The 27,239-nt window shown below is 39.1% G+C and overlaps 2 protein-coding genes across 2 annotated transcripts; one reads left to right on the forward strand and one right to left on the reverse strand.

The window, feature by feature from the left end:
- Positions 1–11,014: 11,014 nt before the first annotated feature.
- Positions 11,015–16,167, reverse strand: LOC137272643 (F-box only protein 4-like). Its single transcript, XM_067805039.1, has 6 exons — positions 15,571–16,167; positions 14,988–15,199; positions 14,155–14,378; positions 12,808–13,068; positions 12,071–12,237; positions 11,015–11,511 (listed from the first exon to the last, which is right to left on the reverse strand). The coding sequence occupies exons 1-6, from the start codon at positions 15,934–15,936 to the stop codon at positions 11,431–11,433; spliced, it is 1,311 nt and encodes a 436-aa protein (XP_067661140.1). The 5' UTR covers positions 15,937–16,167; the 3' UTR covers positions 11,015–11,430.
- Positions 16,168–16,219: 52 nt separating this feature from the next.
- Positions 16,220–26,004, forward strand: LOC137273888 (histone deacetylase 3-like). Its single transcript, XM_067806787.1, has 14 exons — positions 16,220–16,359; positions 17,173–17,255; positions 19,004–19,146; positions 19,381–19,462; positions 19,946–20,002; positions 20,407–20,462; positions 21,542–21,675; positions 22,020–22,100; positions 22,341–22,414; positions 23,162–23,226; positions 23,999–24,147; positions 24,345–24,424; positions 24,890–25,050; positions 25,608–26,004. Exons 1-14 carry the CDS (start codon positions 16,302–16,304, stop codon positions 25,681–25,683), a joined length of 1,299 nt encoding a protein of 432 aa, XP_067662888.1. The 5' UTR covers positions 16,220–16,301; the 3' UTR covers positions 25,684–26,004.
- Positions 26,005–27,239: the final 1,235 nt, after the last annotated feature.

Below are 27,239 nucleotides of genomic sequence, written 5' to 3' on the forward strand. Positions count from 1 at the left end.
AGCACTATGTCTTATTTTACGTTCATTAAACCTTCTAACGGCATGAAATTTTAAACTTTATAAATTGCTGTCAAGAAAACTATATGGTTTTAAACACTAATAAAACAAAAGAAATGATTATTGATTTCAGAAGGAAAAAAAATCAAGTTTAACGCCGCTTTTTATTAATGGTGAAGAAATTGAAATTGTGGACAGCTACAAATATCTTGTCACAGTAACTGACTCAAAATTATCTTTTACGGAAAACACCAATCGTATTTACAAAAATGGACAACAGCGGCTGTATTTCTTACGTCAGTTGAGGAAGTTTTCCATCGACAAAACTCTAATGCGAGTCTTTTACCAAACCTTTATTCAAAGTATTTTAACTTATAACTTTATATGCTGTTATGGAAGCCTGTCGACGCAAAACAAAAACAAACTTTTCAAAATTGTTAATAAAGCCAGCAAAATATCTGGAATTCCATTAGAACCTCTTAGTGTATTTTTCGAACGGCAAGTACTTAAAAAGGTGAAAAAAAATGTGAATGAGTCCGACCATTGCCTACATAATAAATTTGAATCTTTGCCTTCTGGACGTCGTCTCCGCTTGCCGTTAGCTGTGTATTGTCGTTTGTCTGTGTTCCTACCTAATTGTTATTAGTATTAAATAATTTTATAATCTGTTAACTTTTTTTCGGAGGCATGCTGTTTCCAGCATAGAGCTTAAGATTAATAACAGGGTGAATAGTGCATAACAAACAGCTGCAATAGCTACTAGTATGTTTCGGTTTCCCGGAAAACCCAAGTTAAAACTCTGATTTCCCAACAGTCTCGTTTCCTGTGTTCCGTCCTATTGCGCAACTTATTGCGCAACTTATTGCTTTATACATTTTACACACGTTGGTCATGCTCGTTGTATGCTTTATATTTGCTTGAAACATTTCGTATATTCTTATTCCATTAAATGTTTAAACCAGTGCTAATCCTTGTTGTGTTCGCTGTTTGCCTAGGAGAAGCCAGCCAAGCGCAACAATAATCCGCGATGCCCGCAGAGTCGACACTAATTTTGGTTGGTAAATCTTCATTTGTAGACTTCCAGGGCTTGAATCGGTGCAGGGTACCCCCTGGGAGTACAATTTACGCACCTGCTGGACTCATTCACACAGGGGTATCTTTGCCCCCAAGGGTAAAATACCAGCTGTCCCTTACCCACAGCGGCAGGAACCCTTATTACCTGCAGCTCGACAGCCTTGGGGCAGTGGGAAGGGAACGAGATTTTATACCGGGTAGGCAGAGTCCCCAATATGGCGTGGCCGGTCATCTCCGAAAAACTGACGAAAGGGATGCAGGCGGGTAAAGTTTCAGGTCACTGTGCTCCATTAGAAATGGTTATGATAAATAAGTATGATTAAATATGTTAGTATTATTGATGTGTTGTTAATTCAACAACCAGCAATGTTGCTTTAAGCTGTCTAGGATATGGGTGTCTGAAGTGTTACCGCTACAAATATACCGTCGCGACGTCTGGGTGGTGTTTATCTGCGGAAGACACGTCAAAACAGCGTGAATTATGTCAACGCGGTATATGGTCGAGTGTCGAATCAGCTTGGAATTAAGATTGAGTGTACGTTGACGAAGACGAAGGCATAGCTAACTTCAAACTTCTTTAGTGACACAAGACACGGCAAACACGTATACCTGAAAGAGGTGAGCAGACTTCCAGCTCAACCCCAGGCTGTTGCCTTAGAGCGACATAATGCTGCTCGCGGTCGTCCCTACAAAGACCGTCGGAATCCCGGTCTTTTACTTTTCATTTTCCACCATTCAATTTTAGTGTATAGAATCTTGTGGATGAATCTGTATTGGAAATCCAACAACTTAACATACTGACTACATTTTCTGTAGTTTGAGAATACAGAGCACCATGGTAATGTGATCTGAGTCATACTTTCCCACTTGTTACACACATCAGGTAACTCACAAGTTTGAATCAATCTGTCATAGAACAATCTACAACCTTTTAAAGGCATAAGGTCACACACAGCATCGTCAATACCCAGATTTTGGTTCTCATTAATAGAATTGTTAACTGTAACTCTCCGTGAAGAAGGGATAGTTTTCAAAACTTTATTGTAATCTGAAAATGTTCCTCTCACTGGGTGTCTGTTCTTGAACTCAATAAATGAAAGTAGACAACAGAGTGGGTTTAGCTTTACGCCGCACTCAGCAATATTCCAGCTATATGAATAATCGAGTCTGGACCAGACAATCTAGTGATCAACAACATGAGCATCGATATGCGCAATTGGGAACCCATGACATGTGTCATTCAAGTCAGCGATCCTGACCACCCGATCCCGTTAGTCGCCTCTTACAAGCATAGTCGCCTTTTATGGGAAGCATGGATTGCTGAAGGCCTATTCTACCCGGCCTTCACCTGTGGTGATTAAACCAGACGGGCTCAGAGTGCATTTTAGACAGATCATTTTGATCAGGTATAAATTAGCTTCTGTGTCTCTTCCATGATAGAAGAACATCAACCCACTATGAGTTGTCTTCCGTGCAAAATGATCAGTGTTTGAGCCAGTTTCTTAGAGGTAAATAAACAGGAACATTACAGGCGTTATTAAGGTCCTTGTTAAGATACAGTGCAAGCTGTCTAAACCGGCACTCATTGGGCTGAAAAAATAATTCGGTTTAAACAATGTGCCGGAATGTAGAGCTGATGAAAAATGTACAAGCCACTGAGATTTTATGCCAGTGATGACAACTGGCCTGAGTGGACAGACGCCGGTTTTGACAACGTCCACTGTAAATCCTAATAGTGGATAATTCAATGCAGTAAGAAAGGATTTTATATCAATCATCCTAATTCATCCTTCCCTGCAATCCTTTTTCATATTCATCCTCTTGTTCTTGCCAGGCTACCACTCCAGATAAAAGTGAAAAACATTTCCCCAATATCCTCCATAAAACTTTTGGGAGGATTAGGAAGCGATGTAAAAATGTGTCTTTAAGTAGATACGGCCAAGGTTTTAATAACAATTTTCTTCCCAGGAACAGTCAAGTCCCTTTCTCGCCATTTCCCACGAATGTTTAATATTACTTTTAGCCTTTTAATAACCCACAAGTCATTCAAATCAGCATTTAGAACAATGCTCGAAACCTTCAAGTTTCCTTCGTGGCAATATTCACTACATATTACATCTTCACTGTTAGCCATTGCAACAAGCCACAGAGTTTTTGTCTTGTCTTTGTTTATATTTAATCCTGACATGCGATAGAATAGAGAACCCGTATCCACAACGACGTTCAGACTTACATCGGAGCCTTCCAGAAAAAAACTGGGTGTCATCAGCATAGTGACCGAGTAGCATCCCTTACAATTCAAAATAATACCCTTAGTACGTACGTTTTCACGAATCATGGTACCCAGGATCTCAGCTACGAACAAAAATAAATATGGCGAGATGAGGTCCTCCTGCCCACATCCTCAAACAAAGCATGAGGTAGCATTTTCCGTTAAGATAGATAAAAATTATCCATTTCAGCGTGTATGGACCAAATCCAATTTGTGTGAAAACTTTAATACAGATGCATTTGAAACTTTGAAACTGTGTCGAAAGCTTTTTCAAAGTCAAATAATAATAGTAAAAGACCATTCTTATTTTGTTTTCTAGTTTCAAACATGATATCATAATACAGTCTTATATTTCCACTGATTCATCTTCCAGGGATAAAGCCTGTTTGATTTTCATGTACCATCAACGCCGGACTATTATTATTTGTCATTGATTTAATTGCTTCAATTTCACTGGCATTAATACTCCTTTCTGATTCATTCTTTAAAAGCATTTGGAAATATAGGGGTGTTCAAATCTGAAAGAATCTGTGCACCTTCATGTTCATCTATACATTCTTGTTCAGAAAAGAAATCCTGATAGAAGATAGAAGGCCTTTTGGTTACTAGTATATATATTCCATCAGTAATGATTTACCCTGCTTCAGACATAAAGCAGGTAAATGACTAACTAACATAGTTTCTGTTCTCTAAATTACAGAACTATTTATACCTTCCACATTTGAATCCTATTTCTAATTTGCCATCCTTTAATTTCCTGTTTACTTTACTTTTTCAAATTCTTAGTTATATTTTGATAAGTCCGCAAAAGAGGTTTTCATCAATGTTTTGCTAGTTGCTACGTATTGTATCTTCTAGGTCATATATTTTGGATGCTAATTCCAAAGTTTGTTCCTGTCACATACCAAAGTAACCACAACAGAAGAATAGTTTGTTTTGCAAAACTTTATTCCTCCCCTTAAGATATAAGTAACCCCAATACCTATACTAAACTAATTCTACAGGTGCAAATACAACTAACTAATCTAATTACCTAACCTAGCTACATATACAGTTCTGTCTACCACTTAAATTGCTAAAGTTCTAATAATACTACTACTACTACTAACTACACTAAAATCCTAATACCCTCACTAATATAGATAATGATTACATATAATCCCAATCAGAAACTAAACAATTGAACTAAATAACAATAAAGGAATTTGCCACTCAGAGAGAACACTTTCTCTTTACAATGTAATCAGAATGTCAGTGCACTTTGGTTCCACTTGGTGACGTCATGGTATTTGTGTGGTATCCCTCACACCCAGGCGATGGTTTCCCTCACGGAGTTTAAGGGGCCTGTGTAATGGTTGATGGCTGTGCCATCCACATCTCACATTACTAGGAGATACATGCTCCTTGTACAACAGGGAAGACTCTTGTCTGTCTCCTTACAGGCGGAGATAATACCCCTCTCCTTACTTTAAGGATAACCGGCCAGTTCCGGGACACTACAATACAATATAAGTAACTACAGTTACTCAGTAAGACATGTGTCAATGTCTTATACTTTATGCATGTACTTTACTCCGATTTACATATTTGAAAGTGGAACAGTTTTTGTGGAACGATAACATTCAAATTTTGAATGGCTTTGTGGCTATATAGTGTTACAATATGCACATATATCTAGAAATACTACATCAGTAAAACAATTTCTTGCTACATCTACTCAATCAATAAATACAAAAGTAATAATGATAATAAAAACTTACGCCAGCCAGCGTGAGATGCAATCCCATACAAAAGTTGAACCCATACAAGTGAACACAGTGGTGATTCTGGCTGACTGTGCAGATTACTACCCTTCCTCACTATTTATATTGACCTCCCATACCCAAGCTACTCAACACCTCTCTATTGTTTACAAATTAACACCCCAGCTCTCTGGCCATACCTGGTCACGCTTCCCTGAACATAACCCTGTTCCCATAGTATTACCGAACATAATCTAACAACAACTCCCAACAATATATAACACACTCTAACAATACCATACTACATCTATTTACAGTACCATAAACTAATTATATAAACGAAATCATCTGTGATCTTGACAGTTCCTTTCTTTCTTGTTTGAAAAAAGACCTGTAAGAAGTAGTTTTGCCTCTAACATTCATTGACAAATTTTATAGGAATTGGCTTTCATCTGTCTTTAATTATTTATCTATGTCGTCAGTCTTGCAGATTTCAGAATGAGTAGCGTATTGACTCGTAGTCGTTGCCTCAATTTCATTTTTTACTATAATAACGTATTCTTGATAGGGTAGAAGTGAAGTGTTAAATGTCCAGTAGCCCTTTCCTCTTGACTCAGTATCAGAAGAAAAAGTTAATGTAATGGCAGAATGGTCCGACTTACATCCTGGTAAATAGCAGAATCAACTGTTACGGTAGCTGTATCTTTAGAGACCAGAAAGAAACACACACTTAATTACACCGTGGTGTGGAGGTTGACGTTCACGTTTCCAATATGGCTACAGTCCACTTGGCTCAATAGCGGACTGATGAATAATCACATCAGGCAAACTTTGATGTCTTTGTAGAGCTTGTTTCTAAAATGAAAAAAGTTGTTCAACAAACTATAATTGAAATAATGACTCAGCCTTCTAATTGTTACGAGGGAGGAGTGCAGAGGAAGAGACAGCCAGTTGGATTTTCTTATTTGAAGTACATAGATTCTGCAAAATCCTCACAGAGTTGGTCTGATATCTTGATTGTCAAAAGCGTTTCATTGAGTATTATATGTTTATTTGTTTTCGAGCTGGATTGCAATTTATCACTTCGCTTTTGTGTCAAGTGGACTGTAAGGCATTAGCCTCAGGGCATCAGCCATCGAACACAGACTCTCAGTGTGTGACTGCAAGCTTGTGTTACCTACAGATGGCATGCTACGGTGTTACGTACTAGTGGTAAAGGTGATATACAGACCATTGTGAGGGAATTTGGTTTTTGCACTTTTACGATGACGCCTACCGGCTATAAAGATTGATTAAAAACTCAAGTATGGTTCTTGATTGATTGCTCTTGTCATCAAGGGTCTCTTCATACATACTGTTTAAAATTCTCTCATAGATAGCCTTTCTTATGGTGGCCAATGGATTTTACCAAGGCAACGTTGCTTATATATATGTAAATATGTTGGGTGAGAATACAATAAGCAAGTTCTCTCTCTCTCTCATACGGGTCTGTGACGTTTTAATCGATGATTAAACACTCGGTCATGTGACGTAGTGAAAGACGGGAGTATGACGCTATTGTACCGACAAGGTCCCTCCTTGCGTGTGATCGTATGAGGGTCTTCCCATGTCGCCAGTTCTAACGTATGGAGTTAGTGAACCAGTCAAACGTGATATCCCATAAAACAACAGATGTTGAGTCAAGGCACTCATACAAAAATGCTGAGATGTTCACCTGTTCACGCTGTTCATTAGATTAACATTTACCATTGATCTCACCTGTTACAGTTTTACAGGATATCTCATCAAACTTGAGAATGAATTCTTATATACAGTACACTAATAGTCACGTTGTAGGTATAATTTGTGTTCGCTTTCAAATATCCCCAATTTAAGGGCCAAAGTTTCGTGGATATAATTTCACAGGGAACTTGTCACCCCTACACCGTGGCTGGCCAGTCTCTAAATAGATAGGATTAATTAACATAGGTGTGGGTGGAGTGGGAATAACCCGCAGTATGGCGATTGATTGGTCGGTGTTGTGTCATCAAGGACCTCCCCCTCGGACATGGCTAGCACATATGACCAGACACCTGACCACTCCCCACTAACCCGGCTTACGGCAAACGACCAGTGCGGTCAAACTTTCCTTGCTTTCTCTCACCATTGTCTTTGTAACCAGCACTTGAACAACAAAATGTCTAGCAACACCAACAGGGTTACTGCCCTCACCAAGCTCAGAGAGAGTCCCGGAGAACACGTGGGAACAGATGCAGGTACGCTAAACATTGGGGGAAGCAATGTCCCCTGCTCTGTACCCATTGCAACAGACGGGGGCACTACTCGCACAGAAGGACCTTTACGTGTTACTGACGCTGGCGTAGAAGGGATACCTGACGCCGACCCTGCCGTCACAACGACGACTCATAGTGTTGATGGCGATGCCGGAGCCAAGTGTTACAAGTGCGGTGTGTCTGGACATAACGCCAGAAACTGCGACGCATCTTTGTCAGTAGGGCGTGGTACTACCAACGTGACGTCCTATAGTTCGAGGAGCGAGAAGAGAAAGGCGAGCGACTCCAAGGACGAGTTGGGAAGCGAGAGGGTGATACTCAAAGGGAAGTGTCCAAGATGTGCAAGTGTGAGAATGGTTGATGCGAGCACCCAGACTAGCGGTTTCGTAATCCTAGCCTCGGAATGGAGGAGACTACGGGGTATTCAAGGCTGATCGAGCACCTCCTCCTGTGACGAGTACCGTCGCAGAGTCGCACACCATGACTGAAGTGGCAGAGACAGTGTTCTTCCAAGTCGTTGAGATGTGCCCTCATCATTGAGAACGCCGTCTCACCTTCCAGCAGTGTGTATATGTGATGAATTCAATTTTTATGTAAATATGTTTATTTGTTTAAAATATTTGTATAAAAATGTTTATCAATGTAAACTTGTGTGTGTTGTTTGGAGAGAGGTACTGTGCACATAAAACACTTTTTTACTGAATGCGACCTGGAAAAACTAAACAACGTTGTAGTGACGTGGCGACATGGCGGACACAGCTGGACCATACATGCACACGCACCCTCATCCGGTTCTGTCAGTTATTTCGCGATGCTCGTCGATGTACGACCCGAAAATAAATCACTCGTAACTCTATTCTTACAGACGTGCACACGCGAGCATACACATGCACGACCCCCAAAGTGGCGGGCATCACTTATGACCGTCATTTTACTTTGTGACGTCACCAGCAGGATGACCTGGGGGTGGGATGGCTTGGTGGTTAAAGTGTTCGCTCGTCACGCCAAGCTTCCGGGTTCGATTCCTACACGGGTACAATGTGTGAAGCCCAATTCTGGTGTCCCCGACGTTATATTGCTGGAACATTGCCACTCACTCGAACCACTCACTCACTCACTATTACACAGTAACAACAGGACACGATGGTCGCGACAAATATGGCAACAGACTGTTATTGAAGGGCCCTGATAATGTGGAATGTTTATTGGGAATGAGAAGCTATATAGTGAAACAAGAAACTATACTCCAAATAAGACTTTATTGTTTAACCCCAGGCTAGGGTTTAAGAGGTTATAGCGAGCCAACAAGTGTGTCAGGATTATCCATGTTATCAGCACCTGTTTCTCGCAAATTCCATGATCGACAAGTTCAAGTCCAGCCTTACATAACACTAAGGGATCTCATGCAGACATTCAATAATGGAAGTAGCAATGTTCAAACGATATATCGCTGCATGCACTCTAAGCTGTGTGAGTACCTAAAGTGTCACCGAGCATGGGCTTGTTAGCCTTGTTGGCACGACTGCGGTTAAATATCTAACGTAAAATACTGATGGGTTACAGTCGTGTAACTGTCGTCGCATCGTACATACATCATATCGCCAGTATTCCTCATTGTTCATGATAATACATCCCTTTCTCACATCCCCAGTTCAGGCTCCTGTCGAGGCTCCATCGGCTCCGCAGCCCATGATCCATACCACATGGTCTTCTCTCGAATCTTGGCACCCTGCTCCCTACATGCGAGTGGGTACAATTACGCATTATTGTTTCACGTCTATAGTGAGTTGACAAGGTTTCCCGCAGATTCCAGCAAATTCAAGTTTACTTGAAATCTTACCTAGCTGTAGATGAACACTGAACTGCAGTCTGCATCTATACCGCAGAGTTCCAGAGTTTGCGATTCAGATTGTTTTGACCATCATTTGGGATGTGTTCGGCATCTGGGATAATGGGGGCGATGGGGTAGCCTAGTGGTTAAAGCGTAAGCTCGTCTAACTGAAAACCCTGGGTCGATTCCCCACATGGATACAATGTGGGAAGCCCATGTCCGATGTCCCTGCCGTGATGTTACTGGAATATTGCTAAAAGTGGCGTAAAAATAAGCATTTGTTAAATCTTTGTAAACTTCGTGTCGTTCATACTGCTTGAAGCAGCAAATACAGGTCATGCTGTCATGCTATGACCTGAATAGACTGTTACTCTTGCTAACTGTGGAGATACACCAAATCCTGTATATAAAGGATGTAATTGGGAAAGATCTCAGGAACTCGTACCAAAAATACATCAGTATCGAAAATATGTTTGCATCTTGTTAGTATCGTAGACTTTCTTTTGGTAGTTTTCGCAAGTTTACATTTATGTATTTTTGACAGGTTTCTCCGGAGGCGTAATTATTACGACTGGAGGAACTGCGCCGTCAGCTACTTGTAGAGCAAAGGGAACTAAAGAAGGAAAGCAGACAACTGAAATATTTATAAAAAAGTGGAGAAAAGATTATGGTTGACGTTTCCACCAACACCCCATAATAAATCTACGAATGTATGGATCATATAACTGTCAAAGAGGTAGCGACACAGGTCTAAGATACAGTGCCTGTGTAGGACCATGAGATAGGACCATGACTTTACCAGGATAAAACAGCATCGCACACCGCTATCTTTCGTACCCAAACATCTCAGCTCTTTCGTAAATACTAATGAACAATGAATATTTTCAGAGCATAATTTGGTTTTTGGTTTGACATGTAGAAAACGTTTTACCAACAAAGATTTAATTATATATATGTCTGAGCTGGTGAAACCTAACTTTGTGGTGTATTATCCGGAACCATACATACCAAACAATATACATACCTTGCTTTCATCATTATGATAACAAATGTGCTGAACCACGTTACAGAATGCGGATTAAAAAGTTAAGTGATCAATGCTCTTCTGATTTGCTATCACTGTTTTTTCTATTACTGGACCAAAATGTGTTAATATTGTTTCTGTGAGTGACACATAAAGAATGGTATCATGGACAGGAACAATTTTTTTTATGGATAGACAAGTTGTTTACTGCAATGGATGCCATGTTTGGGTGTAGGCTCGTGATGAAGCATGTGACCACAGTGTTATCATCTACACTATCACATCCATTGCCGGAAGAAAGTTTTCTATCCATAAAAAACTTTCCTGTTCATAAGTTACTAGATGCCTGATGGGCCAGGGTAAAACAGGACTTCCATGCTTGCCATAAAAGGCGACTAAGCTTGTGGTAAGAGGCAACTAAGGGGATCGGGTGGTCAGACTGGTTGACTTGGTTGACACATAATGAGTTTCCAACTGAGCAGATTGATGCTCATGCCGATGATCACTGGATCGTCTGTTCCAGACTCGATTATTTACAGACCACTGACATATAGCTGGAACATTGTGGAGTGCAGCATGAAACTAAACCCACTCACTCATATGTTAATACAAGTAACACTTAACAGACTATCTGTTCCATCCTCCCCACCGAATTGTTTGAAGCTGTCTGACTGACAAGTGGGAGGACACCCACCAGACAGGTAATCTGTCCATGACCAGTGGATATGCTAGTGATCACAGATGAGATCACACATACATGATCATCACACACTCACTGATTTCAAAATGAAAACCAAAAACATCAGTGCCATCACATTTATTTGATTTCAAAACAATATTTTAACAATATGAAAAAACAAATATCAAAAACTTTGCAACATCTACTCGAGTTCATTTTTGAGATTTCTACATGAAGCCATGAAGTGGAATATTGTCAATACCGTAATAAGGTCCTCACATAAATCAGTAATGCATACAACAATACATTTGTGAATATAAACTCAAGCATCACAATGACCCCTGACTTCATGTGAGTCAGTGAGGAAATATTGGTCAACATGGAATCTTGCCACCATTCAAAACAATCTTCATATGTGACTGAAGTCTTTCACATTGATCTTCATGAAAGATGGCTGCCTTCCCATGTTAGACTAATGTCACTGTCTCCAGCCATCACGCTGTTGGTACATCCGTCACAATTCCACCTCCCATGTTGTTTATTTGTGCTGAGACTGATCAACAATCCATTGAATTCCTTTCTCCACACCGGCAAGACTGTCAACCACAGCATCCCTCACCTGCAAACCAAAATATACAGAGTCAAAAAAGAAACTTCACATTCTTTCGTCAGGGCACTATAAAAGAACAAGACACGGTCAGATGATTAAATTGTTATTATTTCATTGCTGAGATCTCTGTGATGTACTCGATACACTGACAGTGCCAGAATCAGTTGCATTATGCTACACTGCCATTCCAGAACATGGGTATACAGAATGTCAAGTCACAACAACACATGAATATTGAGTACGCCTACCATATACTAGTAACTGGTGACAAAAAGATAAGTTGATATGAAAAAAACAACTGGTAATATAATTCATACATGCTGAGTCAACTTGTAAATATACTGAACAGAAAAAGAAACGCAATTTAAAAAAAAAAGGAATCTCAGACCTATGTTCATGTCTTCTGTTTAAAACCTTGACAAAAGGCTCAGTTGCGTTTCTTTGCTGGTCAGTATAGTAATAATAAAATGCAAATGTGGTGAATGCATTTAAGGTAATTATCCTAAAATACCCTGGATCAATGAGGATGGACACTGACTTGACACCAGTTCCCAACATGGGTACCTACCAGCCAGGGTCTGTTCAGCTGACAAAGATCTAGAGCCACCACAACTTCACTAGCTGGGAGTCTCTGAGAAGATGACTCTGGAGTACATGAGAGCACAAGGACCGGAACATATGGAGCTAACCATCTTTCGCTGATCATGGCAAACAGTTCTCTTTTACCACTCTCCACTGAAATAATAGTGATGGCAATTAGTATTGGTCATTATGACTTAATGATAACCTTGTAAAATAATGATGAAGCATAACAAACATGAGTGATGAATTGTAAACATGACTTGTCGTCAACCATGCCATAGAGACATTATTAGGATGGGCTTGTTACCAATGTTATAGGCAGTCAGTATGTCTAGAATTTGTAATTGAATCATGTGATATTGAGACTAATTGGTGTAACTAGGAAAGTCTTCCTTCCTTGATAGGAAAACTTCATTTATGGAAAAGCATGTACAATGTGACTGACACCCCCTAAGTCATATGTACAAAGTTGTCACCCCCTCTCACCATTTCACGTCATGTACAAAATCAATGACCCCCTCTTCCCATAGTTTTTAAGTGTGATTTTTTATTATGATTGATGACTGCCCTACACCCCAATCCATACATATAAAATTCATGTCCCTCTGCCTCCCTAGAACAAAATGAGTGACCTTCCCTTAAAATCATCATCATTACACACACACAACCCACACATAAATTATGAATGGCTCCTAAGTCATATTGATGACTGTGATCACCCACCTGTTTCCACTGGGCAGGAAGCATCAATTACAAAGACAAAGGCATCTAAGGTGTGACACAGATCTTTGATTGACTGCTGAAGCTCGTAGGTTTCACCATCAGTGCCATCTTCATTCTGTTTCTGCTTACTCAGCAGTTTACTTGTAGCCAGTCTATCTCGGTTCTGTGTCATCTCTCGTTCCCTCTTTGTTGCTGTGTACAGAACAGTCAGGTGGAAGTTGTTGCCTGATGGCAACTTCATCGTCATACCAGCCCCCATACCTGTAGAGGACAGAGAATGTGTGACCATATAAGACACTGGACCAGACAATCCAGGGATCAACACCACGGGTGTCTACTGAGGGGGAAACAACTACTACAATAGCGATAATCTATTTTTCCCTGGATTTTCTCCTTGAATTGTCTCATTTGAATTAATTTCCCAAATGAATATATAGTTTATATGAAATATAAAGAAACTGAAGTAGTTATTCACAATTTCAAACTCCAAGTTGTGTTTGCCGCCATCTTGTACTTCTTGTAGTTTGTGCTGCCCATTTATCATTGGAAGTTAATTGCTAAATTATCGATAGTCGCACATATTATTGATGCATCTATATTTTTTCCTTTCTATCAGAGACTCAATAACTGCAATCCATCGACAGTTCGATGCAGGCCTAATTAACATCATAAGCATCAAATATTGCACCTGAAAGAAGTCAGTGAGTTTGACAATCTGATCCCTATAGTCGCCACTTATGACAAGTATGAGTCACAGAACTCTAACCTTGAATTTTGGGACGACTTCAGGTTTAAGGATGTCATCATTATTATTAATATTAACATCCTCGAAATCTCCAGGATAAGTCTTCACTGTACCCTGGACGCATCTATGAGTCTGCCCGATAATTTTCTTCACTCTCTTTGCAGGCTCTGCATTCTTACAGTAGCCAATCAGCTAAGCCGCATTTTAACTGAACTTGCCAGTGTCAACAAAGATAGCGGTCACATCTGTGAAGGTTTGTTCACAGTGTGACTCAGATTTGGGAGAAATCATTCAGACATATTGATAGGCCCGAATCTTTAAAAAAATATATGCACAAACACCTACCTCTTTCAGAGAACCTCTGCATGGTTTGTGTTGCCAAGTTTATTCGGTTAGATAATTTATAAAGCAGAATTGAGTTGTGATTGGTTCGCTCAACTTCCCAGCGTAGACACCTGATTGGATAAAAAGCGAGCCAAGGGAGATAATAAATTTGTCTGTCCAACCTGTAGATGCATCCAAAGTATAGTGGAGACTCATCGGAGCGTATACCCTGGAGATATTGAGGATGCATTATTAAGGATCATGAAGGAATGACTCACCTTCAAACTGTCCAGGAAACATTGCTATTCTTTGGAATGTTTCATTATCTTCATATAGCATCTTCCTGACAATGCTGCTGGTGCTGGTTTCAAGACCTGGTCCAAACATGGCCACACGTGGAGCTTTCTTTGGAAGGAATGACTTGAGTACTTGTGATACATGGTGGAATGTTGAGAGCTCCTGTCTTTGACACTCCTGAATTTCAGGGGAGCATCTGAAGTAACTGAAAATAGCAGGATTTGTTGAGCATCATTATTATATGTTCATCAACACTAGTGTATAAAATAAGCCAAAAATCAAAAGCCAGACATCAAAATGTTACAGTCCAAAAGAGTCTAGATCTAGGCAATATTCCCAGATGAATGGGACATCTAAAATGTTTACCAGACCACAGTGTTGGCTTGCTGTAAATTTGGACCATCCGCTAGAAATGTAGCCCATCTCAGGCGGACTGATGGGCTATATTTCGTACAATGTCAACACAAGAATTATTACTATTGATCCAATCTCATCCTTATGCATTAAACATCAGTGCTACCATGTCATTTTCCTAAATTTCATCTGTTAATATAAGTAATGTTACTGTTTGATATTAACAGTATATTTTTTATACCGCTTTTACTAGTTTTAGCAATATTCCAGAAAAATCAATTCAGGGACACCAGAAAAAGGGGCTTCACACAATGTACCCAAGTGGGAATCGAACCCAGGTCTTCAGCGTGACCAGTAAACACTTTAACCCCTTGGCTACCCCATCACAACAAGTTACATACAACAGGAACCCAGTCACAATAGGTTATATATAAGTACCACTTGTATGAAAAGTACTTACACTTCTTTATCTGTCAGTTCTGACTCTGTTTCCTGATACAGTTTGGGATTCGCTGTATGAGACAGAACTTCCCATTTTGGTAAATCTATCTTGAGTCTCCTCTGCCATAACAATGCATCTGACGCCAGCTGATGCCATTCACGACATACTCGACTAGCTTGACACAACCCTCTGGCATCCAGGAAGGAAAATATGTGCAGCTTCAAATTGACCTAAAATGGTAAAGACATATGACATAATAATTAACAATGTTTTTTTCAATGATTAAAGAGAATGATGATCTAAAACTGTCATAATCATTAGTAACTGGAAAGTATTATTACATGATCTCAAAATTTACATTACGTAAATACAGTTTTACCAGTTTGTTGTAAGAGATGGAACTGGTGCTCAAGCACCCTCACTTAGTTGACATAGATACCCGTTTTACAGTTGTGTAGATCGATGTTCATGCTGTTCATCACTGAATTGTCTGGTTTAGACTCTATGATTTAAAGACTGCCGCCTGATAACAGGAATCTGCTGATCTGCGGCTTTAAACAACAAACAAGCAAATAAAATATAAAAAAACAGTTTTACTTACTGGAAGACGGTTAAATCTCTGAGTATTGTTTTCAGCTTGATTGTTGTACACGTTATCTGGCAGCATGTGAACAGTTGCCGAATCTTTGAGGTAAAGAGCTTGCAGGCGCTCCAATGTTGACTTGTCCGGGGTAACATTTTTCCTTTTTAATTGTCTGATCAGATATTGTTGTAGTCCGCCCGACACAACACTGGACTCGGCAGCCTTGCTATACATTCTGTATTTTTTCAGTAAATCCTTCACTGAGTTTAACACATTGCTTATCTCAGCATCAAGAATTGATTCCTCTTGATATTGGTGGCTAAAAATCGGTTCATGACTCGGCTGAGTGGTAACGGTACACGGCATGGGCGCGACTGAAATCATCGTGGTAGCTCGGCTCACTAGATATTGAATTATGATTGACTGTAAACGTAAGTTGAAATTCTGATATAGCTGTAAGAGACTCCATGTTATATATACTTATAAACTGCTTACGTCACGGGTGTGATATTGAATACCTCCACGTGGAGCCTACTGACAGATGACTAAACACGGAAATCCACGTCGATGTTTACATGCTGTCACGTTGCCTACAAGGTCACGTGATATGTCTGTCGTGTCAAATTAACTCCCTTAGATGCAGGTGGCGCCGTATAGTAAGTTCCGGTACAGAAAGGCTACCGTCTTGGCCTTTCCTCGTATTCAGAGTTATGTGATCTATTATTTGCGTCAATAAAACATAATTAACGATGCCTACTCCAACAGTTGCTTACTTCTATGACCAGGATGTTGGCAACTTTCATTATGGTTAGTATGACATTCACACAACAGTGGAAACACCACAAACAAACAGGGGAAATACCCATGGAAATGCCAGGAAGGTCCTGCCATTGTTATCAAATAATATAAGTAACCCTAGGACTTGTGTAATTGTTTGTTTACAGGTATATGATAAGTATGGTTTGAACTTTGCCTTTTGGTACCGTCATTACCAGTTTTGCAGTGTCATTGTCTAGTGTAATGAGATTGATGAAATAACATTTTGAAAGTTTTCTCTTACATTTTCATGGGTTCAATGTTTGTGGCAATGCTCATTCTGAGACCTTTGGCTTAGAACCGATCATTGCTGGTAAGAGCACTCTGGTAGATTGCATATACCAGTAGCACTAAATGTTTGGTACTAAAACAAAGGTACCAGTACAAGTAATGTGCTGTGAGCATAGTGGAATTAATGCTGCTGGTAAGAGCACAGTTTACTGTAGTGCTGGCTCAGAGACCCCTGTTCAAACTTCAGCAGTCTTGCATGTCTCTTTGATATTTAGGGTTAGATGGGTTAGGATAAGTTACACCCATTTATATGTATTTACCTTAACCTAGAATCCCATTTCTGATCAAACTTCCTTTGATGATCGTAAGAGTTGGGTCCATAATTAAAAAAAGTGCACTCATCCCATACTACATCAGCCTGGAAATGATCCAAAATTGAAAACAATTACAATGCTTGCCAATTTCAAGTCATTGTTTACATAGTTTTGCCTATATGGCAATATACTGATTTTTCATAGTATTATTATGAGAATAGTCGTAACACCTAAATTGATCATTTGTTATGCTTTCTAGGTCCAGGACATCCTATGAAACCACACAGAATATCACTGACACACTGCCTGGTTTTGCATTATGGATTGTACAAGAAAATGAAGGTAATGAAGAACTAGGGGGTGCAGCTACATGCACCACTGTCACTGGCACTGAACAAATCATATGAAATTCCATAAGCATTATCAATAAAAAAAAAATTACCTATATACCCAATTATCATGTATAGTTTCTTTATCACACCTATGGTGTTTACCATTGTTTAAGGGGAAGTGGTCACTAACACATCATTTTTGTCTTTGTTTCATATGTAAAACAAAACAATGTTTTAGAATAAGCTGATATCATTGTTTGAAAAGATACACCCATTTTTCTCACATTGAAAGTAGAATGTCTGTATATAAGCATCAAAGTATGATGCCATTATGAGACTTTTGTTTTCCAAGGTAAATAGATCAGAGTTACTCCCCTTAGATTATGTCTCAATTGGTGGCAACTGATTTTAATTGTGAAGAAATTTGTAAAAAAGTATGAAAGATGCATTATAAATGAAGCTCAGCTGCAGGATAGATTGACCATTTGTAATGGTGCAATATTGCCAACATACAGATATCGTAAACGCTGTTCTCTCTAGTATGGCAGAAAGTTTGTTTCAGTGTTAGTGTTCTCATATTTTACAAAACATTCTTAACAATTCTGTGGACATGACTGATGTTTCAGAATGATCACTGGTGATTTGATGAAAGGAAAATACCCTTGATCACTTTGCTTTATTTAAATTCAGGAGTTTAAGCCATGAATTGTGGTTTGTAACTTGTCAGATATGGCCCCATTTACAATGCATTTAGCTTTCAGTATAATTTTGCTCCCTACACTGAGTGGATGACATCTCAAAAATGGGACTTTTTAACAGAATCCAAAACTGCAAGGTGCATTTGTATTTGTATCTGTGATTGATTTGGATATTATTTCAACATGAACATGCAAGTTTAAGAAGATTGACATATCTTACAATTATGAAGAAGAGTAGCAAACATACTGGCGCAGTGGCTAGTGATATTCATAAGGAGTGAGTGAGCTGAGTTTTATGTCGCACTCAACAATATTCCAGCTATATGGCGGTGATCTGTAAATAATAGAGTCCGTAAAAGGCAATCCAGTAATCAGCATGAGCATCAATATACGCAACTGGGAACCAATGACATCTGTCAACCAAGTCAATTAATCTGACCACCTGATCCCTTTAGACACCTCTTATAAGCATGGGTTGCTGGAGGCCTATTCTAAACTGAACTTTTACAGGTTTATATTCATATGGAACACGAAAAAGGTTTCATTTGAATGTCATACAATTTAATACACCATATGCAGAAGTAAGAACGTGGCAAGCGCACTTTCTGTACAGTGCATGCATTTTTCGAATAGCGCACCTGTACCTTTGTGAAATGTGACATGGTCTGTTGGTGTTATATGTGTATAGCCTGGCACCACACCATAGATGTCATATTGCAATGGGGTAGCCGAGTGGTTAAAGCATTCACTCTGCTCACTGAAGACCCGGGTTCGATTGCCCACATGCGTACAATGTGTGAAGCCCATTTCTTGTGCAAAATGTGAATCAATATAAAGCACACAATGAATTTGTTACTTGTGATATCTGTACTGTTTTGGTAAAAAACTACCAGACAGATAGCTTCTTTGAGTGGCATTTTATAGGTTGGGAAGTAGAATATTGACAAACTTTATGAATAACAACTATTATTTTGGTAAAGCAAAGTTTGTTACAAATACTTGCCCTTTAACAGTTTATGTCTTAAGCAAGTGTATGCAAAATATGTATTTTAAATTACAGGTGTACAGACCATACAGAGCTACCTTCCATGACATGTGTAGATTTCACTCTGAAGATTACATTGACTTCCTTCGAAGAGTGACACCTAACAATGTCCAGAGCTTCACAAAGTCACTTAGTATGTTCAACGTAGGGGAAGACTGGTAAGACTAGGTGCTATATTTACTACTTATTATGGAAATACCAGGTACCATGCCTAAAAGTACAAGTAGCATTTTGTGCAGCATTTGATTACTAATTTGATGTCATGACTTATTTCGAACTGTTACAGTTATAATGATCCTGTGATACAGTATTGAAAAGTGTTTATTACATAGAATGATATACATATGAGCATGTTGAGAACCTGTGATGGCTCATGTGAATTTATTTTTCAGTCCTGTGTTTGATGGATTGTTTGACTTCTGTGCTATGTACACTGGAGCCTCATTAGAAGGGGCAGTCAAACTTAACAACAATGTAAGTACAAACAAGATTAAATGGATGTCAGTTTTAAATGATTGTTCGATCATGACAGTATATCATGTTTGAAGTTTCAATGGTTAATCATATTACACTGTGTTATGAATTATGAATTGATGCAAGGAGATCCGTAACATCCTGAGCAACAATAGTCTGACTAGTCCAGAGACCCAACCCAAAGTGTTCACAACATTACATTATGTGTAAGCCAAAGATGTAGTATACATTGTTTTAGGTCATAACGTTATGAAAGTTTTATCGATTGGGACCCAGTAATAGACTACATAGTTTTTGCAGAAACTTTTGAATCTTGAAAATTTTGGGGCATATAAAGACGCATGTAAATGATTCAAGTCAAATGAAGGTCAGCATGACCTTTGGGGAGTCACTTAGACTGTCTGATTTGCCTTGTTCCTGACAATTATCAAGCTGTTGATAAAACTGACTATTCCCTGATGCCTTTGTCTTCTTCCCATGCAGCACTGTGATATCGCTGTCAACTGGTCAGGGGGTCTGCATCATGCCAAGAAGTATGAGGTAATGCCACCATGTTCATTTGATCCATATTTTGCAGGATTTTACTTGGTATGACACTATTTTTCAAGTCCAGATTATAATGTCAGTTAAATTTGGTGGTGTACTTGGTGAATGGATTATTATGAACATTTCCATAATCTTAAGATTTTTGCTAAGCATGCTGACAGAGGCTGTGAAAATCAATACAGGATCAGTATCAACATCTACAAGGGTCTTAAAGGACTGTATTAGTTACTACTAAATACAAGCAGACATGCTGGTAACTAATGCGCAGATTATCACTCAAAGATTTATACATATATTTAGGATGTAATGTTAATGATCAACAGTTTTTGTTGTATCCCATGTATAATATGTTGTATCCCATGTATAATATGTAGCTAACAGTTTTATGTCTTTTTCAGGCATCTGGTTTCTGTTATGTGAATGATATTGTCATTGCGATCCTTGAACTGTTGAAGTAAGTACTGAGCACCTTGGTTTCTGTAATACTATGTGAATGTGACACTATTGTCATGTCGGTAGTTAGAAACATTCTGTAGTAAAATCCTGCACGAATATAATCTGATTATTATTCTCCGCTGCACATTTAGCTTGAAGTGGGGGATATTTGTAATAGGTTCTGTCCGCCTGTACGTACAAATTAGAATATCTTATGAACCACTGACTAGATTCTTGTCATATTTGGTGCCTAGGCTCATCACAGTATATAAGAAAGATACTAGTCCATTTTGGTGACCTTGACCTACACTTCAAGGTCACAAGGGCACTCTCTTCTTTTACCCTTGTAAGCAAGAAGGCTCAAGATCCATTCACTGGACTGTCGTCATATTTGACACCAAGCTTCATCTAGGGAAGAGGCAAGGTCGAGTCAATTTTGGTGACCTTGGCATATTTTTCGAGGTCACTGCAACACTTTGAAAATTTCAGCATATTAGTGTGCATGTAAAGGTCAAAGTCAGCCTTGAAAATATTTGAATAACTACACAGTAAGATATCAAGAGAGGGTGATTGGTCATGTTTTTGTTGACTTTTAAATTCATCTTAACTTACAACCTACACATGCATTACTTTTTAAAGTTTCATTTGATAATTTACAGAGGAGATTATGTCACTTTAGTGATAATGCTTGTGATTACCCCTAAGCTGCCTGTGAGGTGCTAGAAGGTTAATAGTCAATACAAGGACTTTCCTTGATATCACCCACAACTATTGCATATTGCTATGTGTTAATAGCAATATTATTACTCACAAAAGTTGAAGATTGATGTGTGTTGGTTACAGATATCGCCCACAAGTGTTGTATATTGCTGTGTGTTAATTCACAATATCACCCACAAAAGTTGAACAGTGTCGTGTGTTGGTTACAGATTTCACCAAGTGTTGTATACAGACATGTTTTAATTGCAGATATCGCTCACAGCGTTTGAATATTGATGTGTGTTGATAACAGATGTCACTCATGCATGATGTATATTGGCATGTGTTAATTGCAGATATCACTTACAGGTGTTGAATATTGATGTGTGTTGATTACAGGTATCACCCACGAGTGTTGTATATTGACATTGACATCCATCATGGTGATGGAGTCCAAGAAGCATTCTACCTCACAGACAGAGTGATGACAGTTTCTTTTCATAAATATGGCAACTTTTTCTTCCCAGGAACAGGTCAGTACAACACTCCCAGATTTAACTTTTCACAGGTGTTCATTGTTTGTCGATGGAATTCAGTTAATTCCTCTACACAGTTTGATTACTTTACAGGGCCCTCTTATATTCCGTAAGGACACTTGAAATTAATTATTGAGGGTATACTGCATCCCTTGCTTAGTACATTAGACTGAATGAGTGAGGTTTGTTTTACGCCTCACATAGGAATTTGCAATATGTTCACACTGTCGAAAGTACAACTGCCTGTTCATAGCAGATTGAAATGGAGAGATTTATAATTTTAATGAGACATAATTTCAACAGCTGGTGTGTTTGTCATGATGCATGTTTCTGATTATCAGGTGACATGTATGAGCTTGGTGCAGAGAGTGGCAGGCAGTATTCAGTCAATGTACCCCTCAAGGAAGGAATAGATGACACAAGTAAGTTTGGGGAATATGTAGTATCCTGCACACAATCTAAAGACATCATCAAGACCCATTTACGAGAATGGATCAATACTGCTACTTGTACAGATGGATAACTTCATGTTTGTAAACATCACATTATGTTAGTGGTATACTAATGAGATGTCTGTACATAAATGTAATGGCATGCATGTGAGTTTACCGTGTCAGCACTGATAAATGGTTGTTAATGAGCTATTTTGTATACAATTTCAGCCTACATGCAGGTGTTTAAACCTGTCATTGCATCAGTGATGGAGTTTTATCAGCCGACGTGTGTTGTCTTACAGGTAAGTTAATGCAAGTCCACATAGCTAGATCTATGCTTTGACTGGACATAAAGATTAGAGTTGATATTGTTTAGGAGATGATTCTGAATGTTCTTGCTTGACCAGCTTGCTCAGCTTGACCTGAGCTACTCTACATATGCATGACCTGGTAGGTCAATTGGCAATCAATCAATCAGTCTTTATTTCTTGTAGTGGATTCCACAGGCCCATTCTACAAGATAATGGTGATGAGATGATCATCTTTTGCTTGATAATGGTGGTGGAATCTGCACCGAAACGTCGCATCCACTGGAAGAAAGAAGTCTAGTCTTCATCCTCAAAGTTGCGCCCCTTCACAATAAATAGACCCAACCAGTTCTGACATGGTCACGCAAAGCATCAGTGTTCACTTGATCAGGTCAAGCTGAACAGGCTGTAACATAATGGACATGGCACACTCCTATTCTTCAAATAAGTAGTGATAGGAGTTAGTAGCTTGTTAATGTCCAAAGCCTCTGTTGTTCTGAGTTATAAGGAAGGTTGTCAGTAAAATCACTGCAGCCACAACAGCTGCCCCCAGGTCATGATATGTTAGTATGACCGAAGACTACATCTATCTCTGGACCCTATGTGAAAAACATGGCTATGGAAATATGGAATCTGCTGATTTAATGATGAGGCCTCAAGTAAACCAAAGTGTAACTGTTGACCTAAATGGACATGATTTTCTGGTGTGGTGCACTGCATGTTTATCACCTACTGTTTCAGTGTGGAGCAGATTCCCTTGGTAGTGACAGACTGGGATGCTTCAACCTCAGTATCAAGGGGCATGGGTGAGATGATGCTATTATGGGAGAATGTTAGTCAGAATAACACCACTGATTTGTGGTGACTGATAGGGGAGTGTTTCAGATCAGTGTGGCACAACTGTTTACAACTGTTTCATGGAAAATGTAGATCGGCATGACAGTATGTGTTACTCTCAGGGTTCCCCTTGATGTGGAAAGCTGCAGTGTTAAGTGAAAATACGCATGTAGAGCAAACTCAATATTGCTTCTGATGCAATAAAATCATTAATCAAAGCCACACAATTCAATATTAGGTAATAAATGTAACTGAATTGATTTCTGATTTCAAACTGATTCGAAAGTACACATGATAATTCTTTAGAATTCAGACTTAGAGGCATATGCATGACAAAAAAAAAGAAATTATTAGTTGAAAATTTATTGTCTTTGTATATATTGAGTCTGTAACATTATGTATACATTTGTGTGTGAGTGCTGTAGTTTCAGTGTGTTTATGTTTCAGTGAGTGTGTGACACTGTCTTACATTATGTATATCTTTAAGTGGGTCTGACACTGTTACACCATGTATATGTTTCAGTGAGTCACACACTAGGTTACGCTGTGCATATGCCTCAGTGAGTCTGTGACACTATTTTTGTTTCAGTGTGTTTTTGAAACTGTTACACTGTGTATATGTTTCAGTGGGTCTTACACCATGCTGCACTGTGTATATGTTTCAGTGGGTCTTACACTATGCTGTACTGTGTACATGTTTCAGTGAGTCTGACACTATGCTGTACTGTGTACCTGTTTCAGTGAGTGTGTGAAGGTTGTCAAGGAGTATGGGCTGCCCATGATGGTCCTGGGAGGAGGGGGCTACACAAAGAGGAATGTGGCTCGATGCTGGACTCATGAAACAGCTGTTTTACTAGATGACCAGATTTCTAACGAACTGCCTTACAATGGTAAGAATCAAAGGCGGAGGATCTTTTTAGGCACCAAGTTCATGAAAATTCTATGGAAGAATATCTCCTCTGTCTTACCAGATGTATATGTTAATGTCATGTTATTATGTTCACGAGCATAATAATGAATCGTCTGACCGTATGTGCTCCAGGTATGTTCACGAGCATAGAAATGACTCTGTCATCCTGCTTTACAGAATACCTGGAATACTTCGCTCCAGATTTCTCCCTCCATCCAGACATTTCTACAAAACAGGAAAACCTAAACACAAAACAGGTAGTGTATGAAGTCTTTTATCAGCACCTCTATATCACTGAACTACCCGTGAAGATTCGTCTTCAGCAACCCATGCTTGCCACAAAAGGTGACTATGCTTGTCGTAAGAGGCGACTAATGGGATTGGGAGGTATTGCTCACTTACTTGGTTGACACATGTCATCGGTTCCCAACTGCACTAATTGATGCTTATGCTGTTGAACTTTGGATTGTCTGGTCCAGACTCGATTTTTTAAACAAAACAAAACTCACTCATCACTGAAGTGCTTTGACAGATGTATTTTGATGATGAAGTAATAATGTACCTAATGTAACCAAATTGTTACTTGTAATCAAGTGAAATTTATTATTTTGTCATTTGGATTTTGAAAGTTTACCAGGACTGTGTCCAGTACATTTTAGCTATTGCATGCAAACTAAATGTGGCTTTTTGAGTCCGTTAATGTGATGATGTCTTGTCTGCAGTACCTGGACCACATACGTCAGACGATTCATGAAAACCTGAAGAACCTGATTCACGCCCCCAGTGTCCAGATGCAGGACATCCCGCCTGACCTCCTAAACCTGGAGAACATTGAGGAGCAGGACCCCGACATCAGGAACCACCAGGACGATGTGGACAAGAGGTGAGGAGATGGAAATTTTAATTATAATTATTGGTGCAGGAATTACAAGATACACTCGCTCATCCTAACACTACAGTGACCCTAGCTCCCATACACTAACATAGGCTTCAGATGGTCGTAGTGATGAAACTGCATACAGTTTCTTCAGACTTCCTTTGCTTATTGTTAGGAGGATTCTGCTAAATTTGTGAAGGTCCAGGGTAGAATAGACCTTCAGCAACCCATGCTTGCCACGAAAGGCAACTATGCTTGTTGTAAGAGGCGACTAACTGGATCGGGTGGTCAGGCTCAATGACTTGGTTGACACATGTCATCGGTTCCCATTTGACCAGATCAGTGTTCATGCTGTTGATGGCTGGATTGTCTGGTCCAGACTCAATTACTTACAGACCGCTGCCATATAGCTGGAATATTGCTGAATGCGGCATAAAACTAAACTCACTCATTCTGCTAAATTCTTGGTTGCTAGTGTTACTGTCATTATTTTCTTCTCATATATTCCCATGTATCGTCCTTTCCAAACCAACAAATATACAGCAAGTGTTTCTCTTCTACAGGGTTGAGCCGGCCAATGAGTTTTATGATGGTGACAAAGACAATGACAAAGAGAACGATGGCTTCCTGGACGTGTGACCCAGGCACAAGTGACATCATCAACATTGTTAGCTGACAGTAGCAGGCTACTGTCACATGCATTCACACATCTTCGCTAAAGGAGATCACTCTCATTTCACATTGATGGGCAAACAAATGAAGGAGAATTCTCTTAAAACATGCTGCCATAAGAAAACACCACCTCCATATCATGGCAGCTTGGTTCTTTCATAGCCACATCGTTATTGTGGCTTCATTCTTGTAGCACAGTGAGGTTAACCACACACATTGCACAACGATGACAAGAAATATTTCTTCCTAACATCATCTTGTCTCCAGATATAATTGCAAAAGAAGAAACTACCTTTTTCCAAAGGGGCCTGCTCTCAAGCTGACTGTCAGGCTGTTGAAATACACCTTTTGCTAAACTCGAATGTGATCCATCTGCAGTTACTGATCACCCTGCTAACCTTGTCCCTCTTCAGTATAAAACAAATTACTGTGTCCAGACTAAAACAAGGAGTGGACTCTACTGTAAGGAGTTGCTCCCCTTTGAACAATTACTGAATGTGTATTATGTCCTTCAAGCAAGTGTTTCTCGGTACCAGTAATTTTGACACAGTTGTATGTTGTATACAGTGTTGTATAGTTGTTGTCCTATAATTTGAGGGAAAATATTATTATTCACCATGACATATCATGTTTTGTGCGAAGAAGGCCTATGATCAAACTAGATAAAACACATGTTCATGCCAAAAGCTCTGGATTGACCTTCTTGATGGATTATCTAGATGGTCTGGGGAAAGTTTTGTGCTGTGTTTGATAACCAGTACATCCTGGAATGGTCTCACATTTATTCCAGAGTTAAATAATTTAGACCACCCGCTAGTGACCAGGCCCCCATTTCTCAAAACAACTAAAGTTGTTACTCAAACTTCAAACTGAGTTTGACAATTTGAAACAACTGAATTTTTAACTCAGCTGCATTTTCGAAATGAAAAAGCCCACAACAACTTATGTAATCTATCCACCAAACTCGAACTGTCTACTATGTTTAAGTATAATATCAATTCCAGTTTATTCAGGGAAATGCCTTTCCTCACATTTGAATAAAAACTGAAGTCAAAACTCAGTCTTAAGTTTGTTTCAAGAAATCAGCACCAGGTGAGAGAGAACAATCATAAGGAAGGCATTTTTGTACTTGTGCCATCTGACTCAAAAATTCATTTTGACCATCATCCAAGATATATTTTCTTGACAAGTTTATCAGTAACTGATGTAAACAGGGGTGAAAGTACTTTATGACAATACATTCTGTCAAAGTCAGTGTAAGTTTGGAACCTAAGTTACCCTGACAAACACTGTTGGTAATAAGGTCAAAATGAAACAGGTCTGTTCAAACTGATATTTGTTTCACCTTGTCATATACGTATTCATTCTTTTAGTACGGCAAGTACAGATTCATCTTTGGGTCAATTTACTGTTTGTGGTTACTCTAGAAATTCACTGGTGGTAATATTCTAATATTCACTGGTTCATTATAACTGTAGTTTAACATTAAAGAGACTTCACAGTTATATTAAGTATAAATTACC

This window comes from Haliotis asinina, chromosome 2 (genome assembly GCF_037392515.1).
Source record: "Haliotis asinina isolate JCU_RB_2024 chromosome 2, JCU_Hal_asi_v2, whole genome shotgun sequence".
Taxonomy (NCBI): domain Eukaryota; kingdom Metazoa; phylum Mollusca; class Gastropoda; order Lepetellida; family Haliotidae; genus Haliotis; species Haliotis asinina.